This window comes from Arachis ipaensis, chromosome B10 (assembly GCF_059453495.1).
Source record: "Arachis ipaensis isolate K30076 ecotype BB chromosome B10, ASM5945349v1, whole genome shotgun sequence".
Taxonomy (NCBI): domain Eukaryota; kingdom Viridiplantae; phylum Streptophyta; class Magnoliopsida; order Fabales; family Fabaceae; genus Arachis; species Arachis ipaensis.
Window position 1 is genome coordinate 10,432,150 of NC_142435.1, and position 25,464 is coordinate 10,457,613.

The 25,464-nt window shown below is 32.1% G+C and overlaps 1 protein-coding gene across 1 annotated transcript; it reads left to right on the plus strand.

The window, feature by feature from the left end:
- Positions 1-1,060: 1,060 nt before the first annotated feature.
- LOC148579130 (uncharacterized) lies at positions 1,061-4,551 on the plus strand. Its single transcript, XM_088488745.1, has 10 exons — positions 1,061-1,166; positions 1,467-1,602; positions 1,706-1,906; positions 2,144-2,218; positions 2,294-2,405; positions 2,460-2,858; positions 2,934-3,063; positions 3,480-4,036; positions 4,154-4,373; positions 4,487-4,551. Exons 1-10 carry the CDS (start codon positions 1,061-1,063, stop codon positions 4,549-4,551), a joined length of 2,001 nt encoding a protein of 666 aa, XP_088344871.1.
- The last annotated feature ends 20,913 nt before the right edge of the window (positions 4,552-25,464 follow it).

Here is a 25,464-nt window from a genome sequence, read left to right on the forward strand (position 1 = left end):
TATCTTGTCAGGTATAATAATATCTTTAAGTATTTTATCCCTGTCCAATTTTATTTTTGTTAAATTATATTTTAAGTTCTTTGGATTTATATCTAATAATAGATTGGTTTGTTGATTTATTATTGTTTTTTTACACTGTTATAAAATTCTTTATGGAATCATTTAGATCAGTATATAGGTGTAATTTATATTGTTGTTTCAAACATACACAAGTACTAGAGGTTAATAAATTGTTTAATTAGTGTTTATTCTTGTCTTGGACAATATGAAAAGTTTTTTCGTTATGTGATTGGATTCACGTAATTAGTTAATTAATTAACTTTTCTGGATAAATAATAGACGAGGGGTATTTCTTGAAACTTTCTTAATTTGATGTCATAATCAATAGTTGTATATTAAAGAAAAGTTTAATTATTCTGTTGGTTTCTCTAATTTTTTGAAATCTTCTATTAGTTCCATATAAATATTTTTTCTTTTAGTTCTGTCTGTGAATTTTTTTTTTTTAAGTTTTTTCAATTATTCCTCTCTTGATAGTGATTCGGTCAATTGTATAATGAGATGTTTACAACAAAGAATATGGTGCATGGATTCAATTAAAAGAAAAAGGAAGCCTTTGCAGCCAATTAAGAAAAAAAATTGTGCAATGACTCAGTTAAAGTAAAAAAAAAATATACGCACTTGGTTAAAAATTTTACAGGATTCTATGGACCAATAGAGTCATTAAAGTCTAAAAAAATATAAAATGATTCTAATAGTGATTTAGCTTATTTAATTGCAACCTAGACAATTAGTATGAGTGATTAAAATAATGAAATAAAGTCTATTCTAACGTTAAAAAAAAAATCAAACTGTTCTTGAATGTGCATTAAGCTTTATTTATATTTAGTTATTTAATAAATCAATGTTAATTCATATTGGTTTTCGTAGTTTATTACATTTTTAATGTTCAATTTGCACGCTGATTATTAAATAATTAATTGATTTCTTATTTCATCATTATTTTTTTTATGTTTGGTTGTCAAATATATATTTGCATAAATTTGTGTTATTTTAAATTAAAATGGATGATATAGACCAATCAGAAAAATATGATCCTTCGATAAATTCATTCAGTCAAGTTAGTTCTGTTATTGATCATCCTCTGTTCTTGCAAAGTGAGATACAAGGTACACTCTCTTTCTTAAATCATCTATTATTCAAGAATAGTAAAATAGAAATCTTATTTACTTAGTTCTAAAAGATTCTATTGTACTTCTGTGATGAGATATTATTCAGGCAGTGTAAAATAGAAGTAGTGTTTTGTGATATATTTTTTTGACAAAATTTAAACAAGTCAAGTATATAATATATATTATATCTGTAAGCTAATGGTTTATTCATTTTATGTCGAATCTATTTCATGCCATCTAATTGAGATAAAAAAAATTTTATTGTTATGCATTTTTTTTCCGCTTTATCTTTACCAGGTTGTCTTGATGTTGGTGATCCTAACTATAAATGTTCAATCTGTGGGGCGTGTTTCTGGTTATCAGAACGTGTTGAAAGAGACTCTACAGTTAATCGTCCTGTTTTTACTGTTTGTTGCTCAAAAGGGAAAATTCAGTTACCTTATCTCTGAAAGCCCCCAGATCTGCTATATAATTTGATTAACGGACATGATAGCAAGTGTTTGTATTTCCAAAAAAAATATTTGATCTTATAACAGTATGTTTGCCTTCACGTCTCTTGGTGGTAAGGTTCTGGATTCAGTGAATGATGGGAGTGGTCCACCGCAGTTTATAATAACTGGTCAAAATTATCATCAGATTAGAAGTTTGCTCCCGGATTCTGGTCAGAAGCCTAAATTTGCGCAATTATATATATACGACACTCAGCATGAGATAATGCATAGGCAGGGAATCTTTCGGTATGTGTGTTTGAAGTTTTGTTGTTAAGTTTTTTTATTTTATTTCCCTGATGTTTTAATGTTATTTGCATTGAAAAACAGCTTTATATCTGTCATTGCATAGTTATATTCTGTTTTATTCCCGTTATAATGTGTTATTAATCATTTCTAACTAATAATGATGTATCAAAACATATGATAATTGTACTCTGTGTGGTTTTTAAATATATTTTTGTGGTTAATGTATATTTGTTTTAGGCAAATATCTGAGATAGATAAAGAATTGATAACTGAGTTGTTGCAAATGATCGATACTCATAATGTGATAGCACAGTCATTTTGAAGAGTCAGAGAATTCTATCAGTGTCATCCATCCTAGATCTTCTCTTTGAAGTTGTATTCGCATAGGAAGGTTGATCGAAGAATTTACAATACTCCCTCTTGTGATGAAGTTGCTGCTCTGGTTGTTGGAGATTTTGATTCGTCGGATCATGGTCGTGACATTATTGTTCGATCTACTGTTGGTCAGTTGCAACGTATCTATGTAACTCATGCTCTGTATTAGCCTTTACAGTATCCGTTGTTGTTTCCATATGGCGAGGATGGTTACCAGTTGAATATTCCTTATCGAGGTCAACAGGAGGGATATGTCCCTGGAAGAAGAACAAGGGTTTCTCTCAGGGAATTCATATGTTTTCGTCTGCAAATTAGGGAGCAAGAAGATGGAATTATTCACAAGTGTAGGCAATTATTTCAACAATTTGTTGTTGACTGTTTCACCATGATTGAGTCCCAGAGGTTGTATGAGATTAGAATGAAGCAAAGTACAATTAAAGGAGAAGTGCTTCAAGGAATGGAAGAGGCTATGCGTCGTGGTGATGATGAAGCTTCTTCAATTTGGACACGAGTCATCTTGCCTTCTTCTTTCACTGGTGGTAGACGTTATATGTTTAATTGTTGTCAGGATGCGATGGCAATCTGTAAACATTTTGGCTATCCAGATTTATTCCTTACTATTACGTGTAATCCAAATTAGCCTGAATTTCAGCGATTCACAGAGCGAGAGCAAATTTCCATCGCTGATCGTCTTGATATCTCTTGCCGTGTCTTTCATGCTAAGTTAAAATGCCTTCTAAGTGATCTCAAGGAAGGTGTATTTTTTGGTCCACTTAGTGCAGGTATGTTATTTCTCGCTTGGCATTTCAATTTTTGTCTGTTGTCCTCGGACATGTAGTTGTCTGGCTTTTTAATGATGTTTTTGTATTTTTTAGGTATGTATACTATTGAGTTCCAAAAAAGAGGTCTACTACATACACACATGTTACTATGGCTTAACGGGGAAAGCAACTTACAAAGTTTTAAAATTGTTGATGAATTCATCTGTGCGAGCTACCCAATCCCCTCAAATTTTTAGCTCTTTATAATGTCGTCACCAAGTACATGATCCATGGTCCCTGCAGTCGACTTAGACCGAGTTCTCCTTGCATGAAAGATGGTAAGTGCTCAAAATTTTATCCGAAAAGATTCTTTGACCAAACGAGCTTTGATGAAGATGGTTATCCGATATATAAACGTCATAATATGGGTGTGACAGTGAAGATCAACGACATTGATATTGACAACAGATTTGTTGTGTCTTATAATCCACTGCTGTTAATGAAATATCAAGCTCACATAAATCTTGAGTTCTATAACAAGTCAAACGTCATCAAGTATCTTTTTAAGTATATCAATAAGGGTCCGGATCGGGTGATTGCAACTGTTGGAGAAACATATTATGTTGGTGAATCTTCTCACGTGGTTGATGAGATCAAGCAGTATTACAATTGTCGTTATTTGTCACCGTCTGAATCCATGTGGAGAATTTTTGCTTATGATATTCATCATAGATGGCCGTCAGTACAGAGGTTGACTTTTCACTTGCCGAACCAGCAACATGTTGTATTCGATGATGCTGATATCACTACTCATGTTTATTTGCACAACAAAGATTTGCTGACGATGTTTAGGGGTTGGATGATGGCCAACAGGCGGTTCCCGGATGGGCGGTCTTTAACATATGTTGAATATCCAGGCAAATTTGTCTATTGTTCAAACAGTAGGGAGTGGAAGCCGAGACAGAGGGGATTCTCAATTGGAAGATTGAGTTTTGTTCATCCCTCATCTGGTGAATTTTTCTATATGCGGATGCTTTTGAACGTGCAGAGAGGTTGTACCAGTTTTCGAAGTATAAGAACCGTGAATGGTGTTACTTATGATACATTTTAGGAGGCATGCTCTGCCATAGAATTCTTGATAGATGATAAGGAGTATGTTTCTGCTATTAAGGAAGTCGCCGAGGTAGCGTCCGCTGCACAGCTAAAGGGGCTTTTTGTGATGTTGTTGCTATCTGGTTCCATGCGAAGGCCTCTGTCAGTTTGGGAACAAACTTGGGCTTATTTGTCTGATGATATTCTTTATCGCAGAAGGCATGAGCTGCAATATCCCAGTAAGAATTTTGTTCATGATGAATTTATTATATGACAAGTAGGCGCACACGGACACAGACAGTGCAGAAATGATATTATCGTGCTAATATTTATTAATTATCGTTAAACGTAGATCTAACGATGAGTCAATATGAGTTGCAAATATTTTGTTTGTTGGAGATTGAGAAACTATTGTAGAGTAATGGAAAATCATTGAGAAATTATGCTGGCATGCCAGTTCCTAATAACTCTTTAGTCTCTCAATTTAGCAACTTGATGCTGTTGCGTGAGTTGCAGTATGATACTGTTTATTTGACTCGTGAGCATGATGCAAATGTCTTAAAGTTAAATGAAGAACAGAGGGTGGTCTACGATAAAATTATTGATTGTGTTTCGAATAAGAGGCACGGATTCTTTTTTGTGTACGGGTTTGGTGGCACTGGAAAAACTTTTTTATACAGGGTTTTGTCGAATAGATTGCGATCTGAGAAAAAGATTGTTATAAACGTTGCTTCTAGTGGTATTGCTTCTCTGTTGTTACCTGGTGGTAAGACGGCGCATTCTATGTTCTATATTCCTGTTGATCTGACTGAAGATACTGTTTTTCGGATTAAGAAGGATAGTGCAAAAGCTGAGGTAGTCCGATTGGCCGATTTGATTATTTGGGATGAGGCACCGATGACTAACAAATTAGCATTTGAAGCGCTCGATAGGACGTTACGTGATATAATGGTTTCGGTCTCTGATAGGAATAAAGATTTACCTTTTGGTGGGAAGGTGGTCATTCTCGGTGGTGATTTCAGGCAGGTCTTGCCAGTTATTCCGAAAGGTTCTCGTGCTAAGATTGTCATGGCTTCGATAAATTCTTCTGTCCTCTGGAAATATTGCGAAGTTTTGCGTCTAACGAAAAATATGAGGTTAACAATGGGATTGGAACAATCAACTCCTCAGGAGTTAAGGTCATTTTTAAATTGGATACTTCAAATCGGTGAAGGTCGATGTGGAACAGTGGTCAATGATAAACTTTTTGTTGATATTCCTTCTAATCTAATCATTCCTGTCTTGGAAAATCCAGTGGAAGATATTGTAAATACAATCTATCCGAATTTTGTTCAGAATTTTCGTGATCCACATTTTTTCCAGGATAGGGCAATTCTGGCTCCGACTGTCGACAATGTTGAAGAGATAAACAATTATATAGTTGACTTGTTGCCCGGTGAGGAGAAAAATTATCTCAGTGCTGATTCGATATGTGGTAGTGATGTCTATTCTGATGTTGATGTTGATTGGATAAATGTTGAATTCTTGAATCATATTAGGTGTTCTGGTCTACCTAATCATTCGTTGAAGTTGAAAATAGGCGTGCCTATTATTTTGTTGAGGAATATTGATCCAGCTGGGGGTTTGTGTAATGGGACCCGACTTGTTGTGCGAGATCTAGGGAGAAATGTGATTGGTGCGGATATTGTTTCTAGTAGCAATGTTGGGGATAAGGTTTTTATCACCAGAATGAATATGATTCCCAGTGATACGGTTATACCGTTTAAATTCCAACGTCGTCAGTTCCCGGTTTCTCTGTCGTTTGCGATGACAATAAACAAAAGCCAGGGTCAGACATTATCAACAGTCGATTTATTCTTGCGTCGTCCTGTGTTTTGTCACGGTCAACTTTATGTAGCTCTTTCCTGAGTTAGGAATAGAAATGGTCTTAAGATTTTACTTTGTGATGATGGATTAGTTGATCCTATTAGGACTGAAAACGTTGTATTTACGGAAGTTTTTGATAAGATATAATGTAGTTTTTTCTTATACCTTCCAATCTTATCTGTATAATTTATAGTTTTGTTTTGGTCTATGTTTTCTTTAGAGAGGGACAGTTTCTTTGGGGTATGTCTAAAATTGTCTCAACCATTTTGTGTGCATTAGATGCACCATTTTTTATGAACCGTTAGATTCTATTAAATGAAAATCAAAGGATGTTATGAAAGAAGAGTATTCATACGATTTATAAATATATAATATATTAGTATATATTAGCATACGCGTGGTTTCATCTCCGATGTGGAGAGCTATCCGCGTTTCAGGCCTGTAGACATCCAAGCTGGATGTTCTTCTCCAGCGTGGCTTCTCCTCAGGAAGGGTGCATGTGCTCCTCTCTGCTTTCGCCGTCAGCTGTCTTTTGTCACGATTCCTTCACGCAAGCTCCCTTTTTCGTGGATTTAGTTGATCAGGTAATCATCAAATCGAACCCTAGCCCCTTTGTTTTCATCTCCTGACCTGCTTTCCTCTGCCCTACCAAACATTGTCTACGGCCTCTGTTTCTTGGGACTTTGGTTCCCTGTCATTCATTGCAGGTTAGGGATTTTTCCATAGAGTCTCAAATTGAAGATCTGCAATCAATCAATCAGGTACACTCTTCTGGTCCCTTTACTTCCAAACATGTTTTCCTGTTCATCGTTTTTCTTTGTCTTCATTGTGTATATCCTTGTGATCAAATTTCGTATCTCTTACACTGTTAATCCAGATTTTACTGTCTAGAGTTTGTGAATCTGCTAATTTGCGAATTGTCTATCTGGCTTCGTATGTTTCTAGGTTCATGTTCTTTTTTACATTCTTTGGAAGTTGCTGTTAATTTGAATATGGTCTATCAATTGGATTCATCTTCTTCATTTCATTGTTTGCAATTTGGTGTTAATTTGATTATCATTTCTCCTTTTGTCAGCTGTTGAATTTTTTTTTGTATGTGGTTTGTCTATTTTATCAATTTTTTTGGTTTTTATAATGATTAGAAAGATGAAATTTCTACTTATGTTTTCTTATATTTATGGATCATGATTTGGTTTTGTGAATCATTGTCTAGGTATGGAGTTTCTACCTAATCTATTTCCTTAGCGGTGATGTGATTGGCAGAGTTTTTCCAACAAAGTGAGTTTATAAATCCACCCTCTCTTATTCGAGTTTTGCATTCCCATTTTTGTTCTTATTCAATAATCCATTTGAATTGTTTGTTATATTGTTTAATTTTATTTTTGTATTTTTTAATAAAAATTATTTTATATTTCATCTCTTGCATTTCATAGACATAAAGTTATGTGTGCTGAATTTAATAGCTTCATTGAGAAAGGAATGTGTGTTGTGACACCAAATTGGCATCACGGTCCTGTGTTATCTTTCTTTGAAAATGTCTTCTGCACATATAATGATGTTCTGCCATATATAATGTATCTTTTTGAATAACATAATGTAAGAAATTAAATTATTTTATATTATTTAAAAATAATTAAATTATTTTATTTTATTAAAAAATATTTATCAATAGTTAACTTTGTAAAAAATATGTTATTGTATAATGTAATTTTTTATTTAAATATTTGTAAACATACATTTTATTCAAAATAGTATATATAATATTAATTTAACAAAATTAATTATTATACAATATTTGAAAAAACGTATAATATTTTCTTGTGTAATTAAAGGTAATTGCTCGAAGGAGTAACATTTAAAACCAAACAAATTTTGTTTGGTTAGCCGTGTTTTATATTCATGGAAAGAGAATTTTTTTTTAATCATGAAATACATAAAAAGAATCTTATTTAGGGTAATTTAATAAGAATATCACTTGTCACTCTCTCAGTGTTCATATAATATTATAATTGGCAAATTTTGTCATAATATAAATAAATAAAAAACAAATATTTATCTTTTTATAGAAAGGAAAGTTAGATGATACTAATGCAAATTTGCTTTTAATCTGTCATAAAAAAATTTGATTTTAATCTGGATTAGACTCTATCCATACAATTTTATTTTATTTTCTGTTCTTTCTAAAAAATTTGTTTAAGTAATATATATTATTAGTAGTAACCTTTTTATAATGTCATAGATCAATTTTTTTTGGCACCTGTTTGCATAATTTGTAAGAAATAAGGAAATAGAAGTTAGAATATACCTTTTTACTTTTATTTTTAATAGTTGAACACGTAAAAATTTATTCAAAAATAATTTAATGATTACCCATTAAAAAAAATCATCAATCATAATTATTTTAAAATGATCATCCAGATTTTATGTATTAATTTTTCTTGGTGTCTTCCGTCTTCTATTTTTTATTATTATTTTAGTTTTAATATTTAGGCCAAATTCTAATTTGATGTCTAATATTTTAAATATTTTATTTTAGTTCAAAATAAATTTGGACGAGTTTAATATTATTTCACTATTAAATTTGATACAAATTCTTTGTATTAAAAAAGCATAATAACCAAAAGTTTTTTGTAATGCTTTTTTTCCTGTACAAGATATCTCAAACAACTAACAATCAATCATCAGTACTCCAAAATCAACTAAATTGTGAGTACTCTGGACAACTTGATTGTTCATGGAATATGATGTGGTTTCATATTCGGTGTGGAGAGCTCTCCGCATTTCAGGTCCGCATACATCCAAGGTGGCTTCTACTCAGGAGGGGCGCAGGTGCTCCTCTTTGCAATGCTAGGAGAAAGAAGGGCTAAGCGTAGGGTTTAGGGTTCGGATAAATCATCATCTCTGACACCAAATCCGTGAAAAAATGGAGCTTGCGTGACCAAATTGCGAGAAGAGACAGCTGAGCGACGGAATCAGAAGGAAGCACATGCGCCATTGAAGTGGGCTTGCCACGTTGGAGGAAAGCCTCCACTTGGAATTGGAGCCTGCCTGGAATGTAGGGAGGTCAAAATTGATGGTTTATATTTTCATATTTTCATATTTTGCTTTAATTTCTTTTTTTCGTTTAAAAAGCCATTTTTTAAATACAGTTATTTTATCTAATATCAAAAAGTTACTTGACTATGTCTTTTTCAAAATATTAAATTTTATTAAAAAACTTATTTATTTTTTAAATCTGATATTATTTTTTTCAAAAAAAAAAAACAAAAATATATCATTAATATATTAATGAAAATAAAATATGACCATTTTATTAATAAAAAATAATTATTTATCCTTTTATAGAAAGAAAAGTCAGATGATACCAATGCAAATTTGATTTTAATCTATCAAAAAAAATTTGATTTTATTCTGGATTAAACTCTATCGATACAATTTTATTTTATTTTTATTATTTTTAAAATATATATTTAAGTAATATATATTATTAGTACTAACTTTTTTATAATGTCATATATTAATTCTCCTTGGCACCTGTTTACATAATTTGTAAGAAATAAGAAAATACAAGTTAGAATATTCCTTTTTCATTTAATTTTTAATAGTTGAACACGTAAAAATTTATTCAAAAATAATTTAATAATTACCCATTAAGAAAAAATATCATCAATCATAATTATTTTAAAATGATCATCCAGGTTGTATGTATCAATTTTTCTTGGTACCTTCCGTATTCTATTATTTTTATTATTTTGGTTTTAATATTTAGGCGAATTTGATGTCTAATATTTTAAATATTTTATTTTAGTCCAAAATAATTTTGGACGAGTTTAATATTATTTCATTCTTAAATTTGATATAAATTCTTTGTATTAGAAAAGTATAATAACCAAAAATTTTTTGTAATGTTTTTTTTCTCTATACAAGATATCTCAAACAACTAACCATTAATCATTAGTACTCCAAAATCAACTAAATTTTGAGTACTTTGGGCAACCTGATAGTTCTTGGAATATGATGTGGTTTTATATTCGGTGTAGAGAGCTCTCTGCGTTTCAGGAAGGGTGTACGTTCTCCTCGAGCGTGGCTTCTCCTCAGGAAGGGTGTAGCTGCTCCTCTCTGCTTTCGCCGTCAGCTGTGTTTTCTTGCGATTCGTTCACGCAAGCTCCCTTTTTCATATATTTTGTTTTTATGTATTTCATATTTAATTGTTTCAAAATAAAAGATTCTATTACTATTTAAAGTTTTTGTATTATAGTATTGTTATTTAAAGTACTTAATTATGCATTAAAATATTATGTATTTATTAGAGTCTATCAATATTCTTCTTTTATATTAACCTTTGATTTCTATGTAATATAATCTAATGGTATATACAAATATGGTATACTCTATAAGTACATAATTGTTGTTCTCATTTAAGATATACCCTCTTCTTTAATGAATAGAATTGATGGTTCATATTTTACTTTGATTTCTTTTTTTTTTGTTTAAAAAAGTCAATTTTTAAATACAGTTATTTTATTGAGTATCAAAAAGTTAATTGACTATATCTTTTTGAAAATATTAAATTTTATTAAAAAACTTGATTATTTACTTTTTTAAATCTGATATTGTTTTTTCCAAATAAAATATATTGTTACTATTTTATATTTTATTTTTGTGAATTAATCCAGATTTCAATTGATTTTGTTTTTTTTTTTGTTAGTTAAAATGTATCTCTTTTAACAGATGAACCAGATTTTTATTTTTAAAAAAAATCAATTTAAATTATTTTTTTAATACATTAAATTTGCATAAAATTAAAAAATTAAATATATAAAATTATTGACATTTTTTTACTACGAGTCTAAAAACACTTGGTTGCAGGATTTTGTTTTTATTAATATAATCATCTCAATTAAACCATAAACTTAATTAAAGTGAGGTTATTCTAATTTTTTTCACCAAATTCATCACTTTCAGTTGATTAGGGATCCTAAAAGACGTTACTACCTCACCCCATCTCCTCTATCCCTAACCCAATCTCCATCCATCGCACCATGTCCGTACCCCCATCCTCGACTGAGGTTTCGGCTTCTCTCCTCGGTTCTGGCCACATGCAGAGAAGTTATGGGTATCTCTGTGATTCCATTCGATCCCACCATGAGGGTGTTGTTCTCTTTGTTGCGTCTGTTCCTTCTCTCCAGGGTTCCTCTGTCTCTCTCTGTCGAGCATACCTCATTCTCCATCTCGATTTCTCGGTTTTGGATAGCAGACATTGCCACCGCTGTTCAAGAGGTATATATGGGCTATGGTTCCATTCTCCTCCTTTTCAATCTCTTTCTCGATTCCTTCTCCAGTTTTAATTTCTTTTTGTGTTAATTGTTACTGTTTTCTGGATCTATCGTTTAATTTTGAGTTGTTTGGTTTCTGATTTAATCATGGTGATTGTTACTTGTTTTTGTAAATCAATGATTCTCTCCTATGTTTGTGCTCTTGGTGTTTCTGTGAAATAATTTTCTTCTTGGGGGGTTTGCTCATTATAAATTATATAATTTTCTTTCTGCTATTGGACTCAAGTTAACTGTAGTGTTAGGTATAGTTGACTGATGAAATTCTGTTTTTGCTTTATTGTGAATTGTCAAATCAACTATATGTGGTAGGTATTTGGTAATTTGCAACAGGCCTCTTCCCATATTATTTTTTCTCTTTTTCCATGAGTATTTGGTTACTTGTGATATCTTCCTAAATGATGTGTGTAGCCATATCAATCTATATATGCCTATTAGTGTATCTTTGTCCCATATGTCAAGCTTACATTGTAAGCTTTAGTGTTTCTTAACTTTGGGAGTTTATAACTCATGTGTTTATCTTCTCATCTTAGTTCAGAATTTTTCTCTGTATATTTTCTCCTTTTGATGTTCTTATCCTACATATGTTGGGAATGAATAACCGTGTTGATCTAGTGGAGAAAATCACTCCGTGGAGAGAATCATGGAAAGTGCATGTTAAAGTTATGAAGTTGTGGTACCACAAGAATCCTGCTTTGGATCCTTCTCAAAATCTGTTGCATATGGTCTTAATGGATGAGAAGGTCAGTTTTATTTTATATTAGCATTTCCTTAGGTTGTTGCAAGTTTTCATTTTTTTTAATATGCAGAAGGGAAGGTTGGAAACTGATATGTTTTTGTTGTTTTATTTTTTTAATCAAGTGTTTTTATGCTGTTTGGATACCTAAATAAGTTAATAAATTCAAAATATGAAGCATTTTTTTCAACTGCAGTTACACAAGATCCAGGCAACCATTAGAGATCAGCTTATATCAAATTTTGTGGTGTCTCTAAATAAAGGGGATGTGTACTTTATGACCCATTTTACAGTTGTATTGAACACTGGTTTGAACAGAGTAATGAAACATCGGTTCAGACTTTTGTTCTAATACAAGACCTCTGTTGTTTCTATGGTATCTCCAAGGATACCTCATTCGGGTTTGTGTTTTGCATCAATAGATGAAATTGATCAAATGACAAAGGACGATAATTTTCTCATTGGTTCGTACAAGTTTCTTGCTCTTCCCTTTTAGAATCATAGTATTATGTTTTAAAAAGTATGGTTTCTGATTCAAATTTGTATATGTTTCAATCTAATTATTAGACTTTGTTGGGATCATTACTGGTGTTCGAAAAGAAAGAGATGTAGCATCATATGGAAAGCTGATCAAAGCAATGGTGCTAGAAGTCTTTACTGATGGGTAATATCTCTCTGACTTTCTCCCATATCAGTAGTTATCTTCTATTAATTCTATTTTTTTTCTTCCAATCTTTATGTTTATAACAATAAATATATAGTTAGATCCTTTTGATCTTTTGAAACTTATCTGTTCAGTAAAAGGGTACAATGCAATGTGTTTGGAAATGCTTGTGATCTGTTAGAATATGATAACTTACAAAAATATCCACGATCTCCGCTGATTGTCCTCGAGTCTTTTAAAATCAAAGCAATTGAAGGTTAGTTTCAGGCATATTCAGCGAATTTTTACTCTAATATTTACTTTTCTGTTTTTTGACCTTTTAATTTAAATATGGTTTGAGGCTAATAGAATAGGATTCTTGCATGCAGGTGGGGTAATCCTACAGAATGTGATAAATGTCTCTAGGTTATTCATTAATCTCGACATTCCTGAGTCTGTTGAGTTCCTAAGCAGGTCAGTTGTGATAAAAATATTGAAAACCTACAACCTGCTATGCTTATTTTGTTGGTATTCATGTATATGTTTTGTGTTATGAAGATTAGTTATTGTATCTTGTGTGTAGATTTAGTGTAGCCAGTTATGGATTCTCAAAACTTGTGACCAATGACCTTGGATACTTAGTTTCTAAAGTTGATGGTGATTATTTCAATCCCAAAGAGAGCAGTAATATTCAAGATCTTCATTCAGATAATGGGGTACTATTTTAGATTGGCAAACTCTCCATTTAATACTTAAACTTGAATTTCTTAAACATGTGTCTTGGATTTTGTAATCTGATTTGTTAATCATTATTGTATAGTATATCATTGTTTTAAAAATTTTACAGGATTCTCATTACTTTGTTATTAGGATAATTAAGGAAGTTATGGATGAACCAGATTGGTGGTACTACTCATGTGTGTGTGGTCATGCCGTTGTTGAGCATGTTGATCTCTACCTTTGTGATAGTTGTGCTTCATGTGTTGAACATGTTATGGTCAAGTGAGCTTCATATGTAACTTTATTATGGAATAGATTAATTAATAATCTTTTGGATTTTTTGTTAGTTCTTTGTTATGCGCCACTGTATGTGTTGTTAAGCAGATTTTTTGGTTTTAGTTATCATTCTTGGTTGTTAATTGTGTTAGATATGGGATTCAGGTAAAGATTCAGCATGGTGGGTGTGTTGTTTTGTTTGTTCTGCTTGATAATGCGGTAACAAAACTATTTGAAAAAACCTGTTCTGAAGCATTTCTCAGGATAGAAGAAGAATTTCCTGTTGATCCTAGTGTGCTTGCAGTATGAACTCTTTCATAGCGAACCTCATTTAATCTTTATTATTTATTTCTTGTGTTCAAGTTTATTGATTCTTTTATATTAAACTCCCAAGGTCTGTCGGTCATATTCTTCACAAATGTTTGATGATGTTGTTGGAGAGGAGAAAGTTTTCAAGGTTGAAATTCATTCTACAGTTGATCCAAATTACTCCGGGTGCTTTTTAAAATTGTAAATGTCTTTCGTCATAATCCGGAACCAGCTACAACCGATGATTATATCAATGTATGATTCCTCACCCTATGTTACAACATGTTCATGCAATTTTTTTTTCTCAATCAATGCATTCGATACTTATTCTAATCAAATTATCCCAGGCAATGCTTCACGGTCCCATTTTTCCACCAATCTATGACACCTACTTGCAGTATGCAACTGGCGAAGATTACAAGACTCAAGTAGTGTGTGATAATTCTATTCAATCAAAAACTATTGAAGATATTATTACTGATCTTATTTCACCCAATCGCTGCTATTCTGATGCTGAGAACGTATATTTTTTTTCCTCATTTGCAATAAAATCTCTTAGATCATTCGTTTTTGTTATTCTTATTATATCATACCCTGAAAAGTTAGTAAATGATAGTTTTGTAAATTATTTGAAATTTGAAATGCTGTAATCATTTTTTCTTTGCTGGCAGGGTGGTTTCGTTTTTATTCTGGGAACTATATCATCTGTTTTGAAGAATCATAAGTGGTGGTTCTCAACTTGTTTATGTGTTTCTTTTGTGTCAACTAATAAAAATATTTTATCATGTGATCTATGTCAGCTTCAATGCATTGATGCTGTCCCAAGGTGTTTTATTCTTTAATTTTATTCTGTTTTGGTAACTAATTATTATTTCAATGTTAACTCAAATTTTTCTTGTTTTCTCATGGTTTGCAAGGTTCTACTTGAAGGTTGTAGTGTCTCATTCAAATGGGAACAATATATTTGTTCTTAAAGATCGTGAAGTCGTCCAAATAATAAAGACAAGATGCTCGAGCTTTTTGGATAATCACCCAGAGTTGAATCAGGTTGTCATCCAATTGTGGTTTTAATTAGTATATAGATAGATATAGATATAGTTTGTTTGTTTCTTTTGAAATTCCTAGAGAAAACATAAATTATTATTATGCTATTTGTTAAGTATTTTTTTTTTGTTTTTAGGGATCTTATTGCAAAGTTGTTCCATTGAAACTCATTTCAGTCTTTTGCACAAAAAAGTTGTATTCATGGTTGATGCTATGCCTATGGGTTATGAGATGAATCGATCTGTGTATATTGTTCAACAAATCTGGATGATACCTCTGTTATTAATGTTTTTGAGGCTGCTGCTGAGATGAATGAGCATAAGGTCTGTTGTATATTTTTTATAATTTGTTCAATTATTAGTGTTTAAAAAATATCAATAATTGAGAGGATTTCAATTTTCTCCATATTCATGTTCTGGTTGATTCTATGCATGAAGTTGAAGATGCTTTCAGCCAATGTGAAAGCGATCATGAGGCTGTGGAGGATCTGCATGCTTTTTAGTTTAATGTGTTCACATACTACTTTAAATTGTTGTTTGATTTGTGATACTTAGTGTCTTTTGAATTCTAATATGGATATAATTGTGATATTTATGTATTTAATGAAATTTCTTTTTAATTACAACAAAAGAAAATATTCATTTATTTGATCAATTTCAAATGAACTGGTTCAATAATTAATTAATTATTACTCTGTTGATAAAAACAACAAAAAATGATAATCGGCCAAAAAGATATAGATGCTGGTTAATAAAATGGTTTACATTTACATTTTTAAATGTATTGAAGCTAAGGTTAAATTTAATTGTTATTAAAAAATATATATCTTGTCTTCATTTAAAATTTTATAACATTTGAAATTGAAATATAAATATGAAAGCCGTTGCTGGTTGGCTAACTCCAAATACAAAATCGATTCTGTAGAAGAACTCCGGTCTTTATGAAAGCGCCATAATTCTTAGATGACAACGCAGTCAAAACACAAAATATATCGTAGTTACAACAAGTCCATTATCTTTTATTTCAAATTATCCTCAACGTGTACGTAATAACATGAAAAATTAAAATACAATTATATTTAAAGAATTATTTGTATTATTTTTTTGTTAATTTATTAAAAAAAATTAAACTTTAAACTTATTGGTGTACTCTTTTCATACTCACCTAAAAGATCTTATATAATATTTATTGAATCGTGGCGTAAAATTTTTTTCATAGTATTTGAATAAAAAAAAAGAAAATCTTATTTTAAGAAAAAACTCATAATATATCTTTAAAACAAAATAATAAATTTTAAATATTCTTTTATAATAATATATAAATCTAATTAATATACATATATATACAATTTTAGTTAGCTTGCTTAGCGAGGTGAACGTCGTATCATTATCATAGGGTGGTGGTGGCGGTGGCGGTGGCGTGGTGGTGATGGTAGGGTGTTGTACCGTCAGCCGTCTCATCAATCACTAAAGCTATAATACAAAATAATATATATTTAAATATTCTTTTATATAACACAAAATCTTCTATTATTGTATTTACATTTAATATTATAATTTTGTTTTAGACAAAACAAAATTTATTTAAATTTTCATATTATATACGTAATATATATTTAATATTAATTTTTTTTAAGATTCTAATATATCTTTTTTTCAGAATTTAGTACATAGATTTTCAACTTTTTTTTTCATGTATTATTTATTTTAGTTTTAAAGACCAGTAATTTCTTTTGTTGTACAGATATGTTGCTTTTAATATTTATATACTATTTTATTTTTGTTTTGGACTTCAAGCTAATATCTGAAACTTATAAAAGAATCTAAAACTTATAAAAAAATGGTTAACCTGATTAACAGGTTAGGTTTTTAAATCCAGACCATTCAAATAAAATATAATAAATAAAGAGTTCAGATTTAACGAATTAACAAAATGTGCAGCACTCCATATTTAACAAGAAGTGTTTAAGGATGAGCTTTCATTGTTGTTGGTTTTATTTTCTTTTAAGTTTTAATTACAATAGTATTGGATTAATCTTATCCATTATAATAATCTTGGAATGTTTAGTATTGGTTTATTTTGGTTTCATTACTTTGTTCGGTGCTCAATAGGTTGAAACATCAGAAGTCATCTTCCTCATAACTTTCTCCTTCTTTACCGAGACCTCAGCCCTATCTTTCTCTTTTCTCCTTTTGCTAGCTGTTGCCACTCTCGCGTTCCTGCCTCGATCTTCTCTGTGGTTGTTGTGACCCCGATTCGTCCATCATCATCGTCAACCCAGTTTTCTTTATCCCCATGCAGTTCGTGTTTCTGGATCGTTTCTTGGATTATCCGAGTTTTCTCTCTGTCGGAAAATTGTGCATCAAGGTTACCCACTTCGATCGACATTTTCGGTCTCAAACATCCCCTCAGAACAATATTTCTATCATCATCGTGTTTTCTATGATTTGTTTGCTTTTGTTTCAAATAGAATTCTAATTTACTAATTTTTATACTGTAATCTGTTGGTAGATGAAGATGTATAAGAGATCAATTGAGAATGCAGCTGGTTTTGGATCTGAAATTGCAACCGAGTTCTACTGAAAATCGAGATGGGGTCGAAAAATTTGCAAGAAAGTTAAGTTAAATAATTTTTCTTCTGAGCTATTTGTGTAGAAACTATGTTCAATTGTGATCGATTTTTTCATTTTTCTCACCAGCTGTTTTGGGTCATTTGGTTTCTTTGTGAGTGTGTTCAGGTAGTGAAGGAGACAAAGGATTCAAGTGGGAAACATGCAAGGGACTATACCGTTTACACAGGGGCTCTTGGGACAGTATACTTGTTTTCCTTTGTAGATTTTTTTTCTGTTTGGTCTCAGGAAAATGGTGTCCTTAAAATCTATGCTGATAAGAATCAAACTAGAATGTCAACATTTCTTGAATTGAAATATCTCCAAAGCCTGTTGTTATTGGGAGCTCTACTATATTTAAAAGAGAACAATTTGAAAAAGGGATACCGTTTTTTATGTTCATTTCTATTTCAGGTTAAAAACAAAATTACAGACAACAAAAAAAGTGATTTGTTGATTTTGAATTAGTGTGGGTTGGTTTCAAATTTATCTTTTTTTTGGTGTAGTTTTTACTTTATTTTTCAGCTCTCTTGGAGTTTCAGCTGAGCTCTTGGGCATGATTGATAAAAGTTTGTAGCTTTTATTTTATTTTTATTTGGGTGAATCTTGATCATGTGTTCTATCTCGCCACTCATATTGTTGGGGAACAGTATAATTATATAGTCAAAGATAGCATGAATCAATAGGTATGGTTTGTTTATAGATAGATAGATAGATAGATGTATATAGATTCATAGATAGGTTGATATGACATAGCTATATATAGAGGTATGAGTATATGTAATTTAATTAGGTATGGACACATTGAATGTCATATGTCAATCAATCAATCAATCTATGCAAGGACTTCAACAGAAACGTATTCTACAAGCTTTGCGTTACAGGGTTGCTCATTTCTTTGCTATAAGTAGTGATGAGGTGATGGAGTATTGTACTGATCTCTCAAAAGCTATCACTTGTTCCTTACTTGCTTTTCTTCTTTTGCATTCCCTTCCATTGAGATAAGACTCAGATCCGACACAGTTTTCTCTTGCCAACATTTTGCTTTCTGTTTTTTTCATCTACATTCTTTCATCTCTACTATTTATCAGATGAGTCTTGCTATTGATGCTCTTGGGAAAATCTCTCCATGGAAGGAAGCTTGGAGTATTGAGGCTAAGATCTTGACCATTTGGGAAGATGCTACGATTGTTAATGAAAATATGCAGAAACTCTTACACATGGTCTTGATGGATAAGCAGGTGAATATGTGTGTGTGTGTATGTGTGTGTCTGTGTGTGTCTGTGTGTGTGTGTGTATGTTCTATCAAAAACTCACTTTTTAGTTAACTAAATTATATTTTTTAAAATTGTATATGTGATAATTTTTAGCATGTAATGTCTCATGGTTAATATTTATAAAGGCTGAGATGTTTTTTTTTTTTCTTTTTTTTTTCAGCACCACAAGATCCAAGCAACTGTTGAGGATGATTTGATCACAACTTTTATTGATCAGTTAAAAGAAGGAGATGTATTCATTATTTCTGACTTTAAAGTGATACCTAATCATGGATTGGTCAGGGTTACAAGACATCGATTTCGCATCCTTTTTCAAGTGTAGTACCTCTGTTGTTGTAGCTGCAAGTACAGTCATACCTAACCCTGGTTTAAGTCTAACTTCTAGGGACCAGATTCTTCAGAAGTGCATTGATTATGAGTACTTAATAGGTAAGTTTCACTTTTTCAAATATGAACCATTATAAAGGTGTTTTAAATTGAAATTAATAAGAATTCAATGAAATGTCTCATGGTATTCTATCTGAGGGTTTAATCTTGTCTTCTATAATTTTACTAAACAGATTTTGTCGGGGTCCTTTGCGGATTGAAAAAGAGAAGGGATGTTGAGTGTAATGGAAAGATATTGAAAGTTCTGACCCTTGAAGTTTTTGCTGATGGGTATCAATTATGTTTCTGTTTCTCATCCTTTTTTTAAATTACCTAATTTCTGTTTTTCTTATTTTTTTACTGCTCTTGAATTATTCTATTGTTGTCCATCCTTTCTTATAATCATTACCCAGGAAGAAAATATCCTGCAATTTTGTTGGTGATTGTCCTGCTCTTATAGACATGAATACTTTGAAAAGGTACCAGAGACCACTTGTTGTAATTCTGCAATCTTTCAAGATCAAAGTCAATGGAGGTGAAGAGTTGTCCGTGTTGCACATGTCTCAGTTTGATTTGTTTAAATATTTTTTTATACGAATGAATAGTTTCTTTATGAATTAATTTCTTCTTATTGTCTTCTCTGATTTGTAGATAAAGTCAGTCTCCAAAATGTGATCAATATTTCTCGAGTTTTGATCAACCCTGATATGCAGGAAACTGTGAATTTTCTGAATCAGTTAGTTTTATTCAATCCTCCTTAACTTTTGCCTCTCTAAACTCGAAATTTGTGCCTCCCTCTCTATCACTCACTCTCTCTCTATCTCTCTATGTCTCTCTCTCTCTCTCTCTCTCTCTCTCTCTCTCTCTCTCTCTCTCTCTCTCTCTCTTTGTGTCCCTCTATAACTGTCTTCCTGAAATTATTTTATCCTAATATTAATTTTTTTTACATAGATACGGTATTGCAAGCCACCATTTCAGTAGACTCCGTAGTAATGAGGTTGGGGATTTAGTATGTGTAATTGATGATGAATCTTTTTATTGGAAGCTAATACGGACTATTGATAATCTTAAGGGAAACAATGAGGTGCACACTATTAGTTTTTTAACATATTTTAGTGCTATGTAAGAAGTACTCATGTTAATTGATTTTTGAATATTGTAGACATGCTTTACCCATTCAATTCATTAATTTTTTTTAATAGGATGGACAATTCTTTATGGTTGGAAAAATTAAGGAGATTGTTGAAGATCCAGAGTGGTGGGTTTTTTTTGTGTTTGCGGTCATCTTATTGTAGGTGATGATAATGTGATCCATTGTCAGCTGTGCAGCAGAGAGGTTTAGCATTTTATGATAAGGTAAATCCAGGTTATGATTTACAAATTTTCTTTCGTGTGTTCTGATTCAATAATATAAGTAGCCTTCATGTATCAGCCTCTTCTTGGACTCAGAAATAGGTGAATCTCATATTTACTTTCTTTGTTATAGTTACAGGATTAAGATACTTGTTGAAGACGGGACTTCTTATGAAATGTTTATCTTGTTAGACAGCGCAGCCACTAAGCTATTAGGGAGAACCTGTTCTGATGTCTTTTTGTTGTTAGAAGATGAAATGGATGTATAGTTTATCCACTTAGATTTTATTGCTGTATACTCTATGAATAAGTATTTCTTATACTTCAATTTTGTCCGCTAATTAGTGATCACTTTTCAATATCTATGACAGAGAATTGAGCACCGATATTGTCCACAGTTTTTTCATAAACTCCTTGGAAAAGAAATTGTTTTCAAAGTTCAAGCAAAGAGGATTAGCACTCAGGGTTATTGTGGTACCTTTAAAATCATCAATGTCATTAGTGATGCACTTTTTTCAACAAACTTCAGGCTTATCAGTGCATCAAGGTTAGTACTCTTTCTTTATGTTAGATATGAATGAATTGGAGGAATCATTTTTATATATATTTTGTTGATCCCCATTTTCTAATTATTTGGCTGTTGTTTTCAATGGTATCCTTTACATGCCAACATGATTTTGCCTCATGCTTTACAAAGTTGGTTGCGTTTAATAATTCATGTTTTCCTTCCAAATTTTAAGGATGTTTGTTCTGATTCGGCCTTTAGCCAATATTTGAAGACTTCTCTTGGTATGGACAGCTTAGAAGTTATAACAACCAAGTCATATCTGGTGTTCCAATACAACTGCATAGCATTAACGAGATGCTTGCTGATATTCTTTGTGCTAAAATATATTCTTCTGCATCAAGAAATGTTAGTATTTATGTTTTTGTTTTCAACCATCTGAACTGTGTTTCAACATGTGTAGTATGATAAAAATATGTATCATAATATACTAATTATTGTTTGTCTACAGGATCAGATTTTTTTTTTTTTTATCGGTGAGATTATTGATGTGCTGAAACATCAGAAGTGGTGGTACTACTGCTGTTTGTGTAATGCACTTGTTTCTCATATTGGGAATGTATTTTATTGTTATCTGTGTAGAGTTGAGTGTGTTGATGCCATAAGAAGGTATCTATCTTATCTCTCGGAGTTGTTGGTACCAGTTTTGTTTTTGCTTTATTGCATCTTCTGCACATGTTTCTCAGTGTATATTTTTCTTTTGTTTACATTATTTATGTATCGGATCAAAATTATTGTTTCCCATTCAAATGGCAGCAATATTTTCATACTTGAGGATGATGAGGTGATGAAAATACTCAAAAAGAGTTGTTTAGACTTTTTGATAGACGAAAGAAATTCCTCCCAAGTAATCATTTTGGTTTTAATTTAATTTAATTGTCCTTCTTTTCGGTTTAGTATTTATGGTTTAGGTATATGAATTTTGCTAATGTACCTTTTCTTTTTTTTTTCTTAGTCAACCGATGATTACACTGTTCCGAATAGGATGATTTCTCAGTTGATGAACAAGAAAATTGTCTTCATAGTGGATCCTAGACCTGTTGAATATGAATTGAATACATATCTTTACGTTATTCATGCAGTATGTGATGATGTTGATATTGTGAAGTTTTTGGAGGACTCCAGCCATGATAATCAACAGCAGGTGATAAGATAGTTAAGTGAATCTGATGTTGAGTTAGTCAAATTTGTTTCTAATCAGGTCAACCTGAATTGGCTATATTGTTCTGTGTTTTCCATGTGTCATGTGTTAAGGGTTACTGATGTTATTCCTCTGTTGTTCAATTTAGAAATTTGATCTGGATCCCTTTGTTCCTCATTTTCCTTTCGAATTTAAGAATCCAGTTCAGTTTCATTCCAATGCAAGCATTCAATGTTCATCGAGCTCAAGTCCTCTAGTGGGTCATGCTTCACCCATTTCTGTTCTCAACTGAAATTGTTGGGTATTTCTTGACCTAATGCACTTTGATTCTTTATCTCTTGCTAAATATGTGAACAGTCACACATATATTCCTACATATGTATCGCTTAAATTTTTTTACTTTATTTGTTTAATATTTGTTTTATTACTCTTAAAGTTTCATCATACCTGATTTCTTTCTCATCTCATTTTTTTTTGTGGCTTCTGCATTCGTTGTTCTTATATTTTGCTGTGTAATCTGTAGACTGTTAACCATGATTTTCATGCAAGAATTTTGTCTTCACAAGGTTCCAATTTATTTGGGAGTCATCAACCTCTCACTATTAGGGAAGAGCTTCGGAGTGCCTTTAGACAATGTGAAAATACTGTGGAGGTTGTTGAAAGGATGGATGAGTGTAGTGGCTAATCATTTGTTACATTACAATATATATATAGATATCTATAATATAATTCCAAGTCTGTAAAGAATTGTCAGAAGTTTGCTTAGTTGTAACACCCTAACTACCAAAGCTTACGCTTCCGGCTGCGCAACTCTGATAGCTCGGATATTACGACGACTTTTATACTATTTAATACTAAAATATGAGTCTGTTTAAAACTTAAACCGTGAAACCGCTCCCAAAAATACTTTCGTTCGATGACGTACATTAACAGAATATCATACAACTTACAAAAGCTTATAAAGAGTACATCCATATATATATATATACACATATATATATATAAATAATATTACAAACATAATCCAATACAATTCCTATCCCTCTTACAGATTATATCAAGATAAAGGCGAGGGTGCAGTAAACCATAACTAAAACAATACAGAGCATCACAACAACAACTAAATAAACTCTTCGTGACTTCTGCGCCCATATCCTGAAAGGGGAAAAATGTAGGGGGGTGAGAACAACATCCTCGAAAGGGTTCTCAGTAGAGGGTTTTTGGGAATTACTGTAATAGGATACGTGAAGATAATCGCACCAGTGATTCATAACCGTCTCATGCCTCTTTTCAAAAACAACGGTTTACAATGAAAGTAAAGTCGGAAATCTTTTCGGAAAGAAGAACCGTTCAATTCTCAAAAACTCAAAAGCCTTTCAAAACGGTTTATCTATGCGGAACCAAAATAGCCTTTCATAATTTTATTCCAAACCAGAAACACAAAACCGAAATCAACCATCAGTTAATCTCTTTCCAACCACGGCCCTAGGCCCAAACAATCCAACCAACAACCAATCACCACAATCCAACAGAGTCCCAGATGCAAACACAGATAGAAAGTTCAAGCACAAACAAACAGTTATTACAAGTAGAACAGTTAGCAATTAATCACATAGGCAAACCAAGTATAATATGCACACCCAACCAATGTCATACAAATGCATATGATGCATGCCTGTCCCTAGTGGCTGATGATATCATCTGTCGGTTATAGAGCCAACCCGACAAGTCCTGGTAGCTAACCATTGGACTGTCCCTCTGTCGCGCATCCCCAACTCGAGTTATACTCATCATAAACTTGATCATAATCATGATCCATATCCATCACCCTCACTGGTGAATATTTACGGGGGCGAGCTCATCCGGGCTTTCACAGTACCCGGCCACACTTACGACATAGGGTCAACAGAGTATCAAGTCTCAACCTGGAGCACGTGGTGGCTAGCCACTGCTACTACCCAGGGAAACTCGTATCTCAGATAGTGGAAGTGCAAAAATCACAATTATCAATATCTCAGCATATATGCATTCATTCTCAGCCATGGATCAACATCCATCTCAGCCATCCGGCTCACGGTTCAATCCAGAACCAGCCAATATTCATATCATACACAGCCATTCCGGCTCACGGTTCAATCCAGAACCAATTAACATGTATAAACATACACAGCCATTTCGGGCTCTCAACAAAACAGCACTTCCACATTCAAAATCATCAATTTCATGAAATCGGCATTTAAGCCATAAATCATTTTCTCAATTCATTTCACTTTGAAATCAAGTTTCAACTCTTTTCAGCCTTGGCTTTAATGATCTCATTTCTCAAATCATCTCAGTCTCATAAGCCACTTTTACTCAAGGTAAATTCCCCTTTTAAAATAATGCCACTCTCGGCATTCTCTTTCCAAAACTTCCATCATCATGGCAAGTTAAAAGCCTCTTTGAGATATTCAAAAATCACCCATCCAACAATGGGACTTTATAACAAAAGTTTCTCGGCAGAGTCCCAAGTCTTTAGGGGAGAATAACATAACTCATTTCGCCAAATTCATTTAAAATCATTAAAACATTGGCTTTCTGATTTGAGTAATAAAATAGGATCTAAGCCAAACCGAGTCACGTAATCATTTACTTCTTTCAAAGCCGTTTCCTTTTCCTAGGTAAAACCAGCTTCAACCCCCATGATAAATTCTAAAGCATTTCGACTGTTCAAAATTGTTTTAGTCTTGCAAAGGTTCAGAATTCGAGGAGCACTTAAAACCTTTCTCAAACATTTCAAAATGAAACTTGTCAATAGACATTCAGGTTCTTTCAAAGCCATTGAAACTTCTTTAATTGAAACCCCCAAGTCAAATTCAAAGGCATAAACCCTCTTCACGTTCAAACAGCTTTAAAACACAAGTTTCACCTAAATAACTTTCTCTTGAAAGAGATACAATGCCTTTCTTAAGAAGCAAAACTAAATTACAATTTCTCCTTTTTCTAACTCATTTCAAAAGCATGAATCATCCTTTTCTTGATAATTCAAATAAAATAGTAGAAGTCTTTAACTCATCATTCTCCAAACAACATTTCAATAAAGACTCGGATTT

Excerpts from the sequence above, each read along its gene's own strand:
- LOC148579130 (XM_088488745.1), top strand. The coding sequence starts at position 1,061 with ATGGATGATATAGACCAATCAGAAAAATATGATCCTTCGATAAATTCA. Across the intron at positions 4,037-4,153 it reads CAATTGGAAGATTGAGTTTT|GAGGCATGCTCTGCCATAGA; the intron begins GTTCATCCCTCA and ends GATACATTTTAG. Across the intron at positions 4,374-4,486 it reads GCATGAGCTGCAATATCCCA|ATCTAACGATGAGTCAATAT; the intron begins GTAAGAATTTTG and ends CGTTAAACGTAG.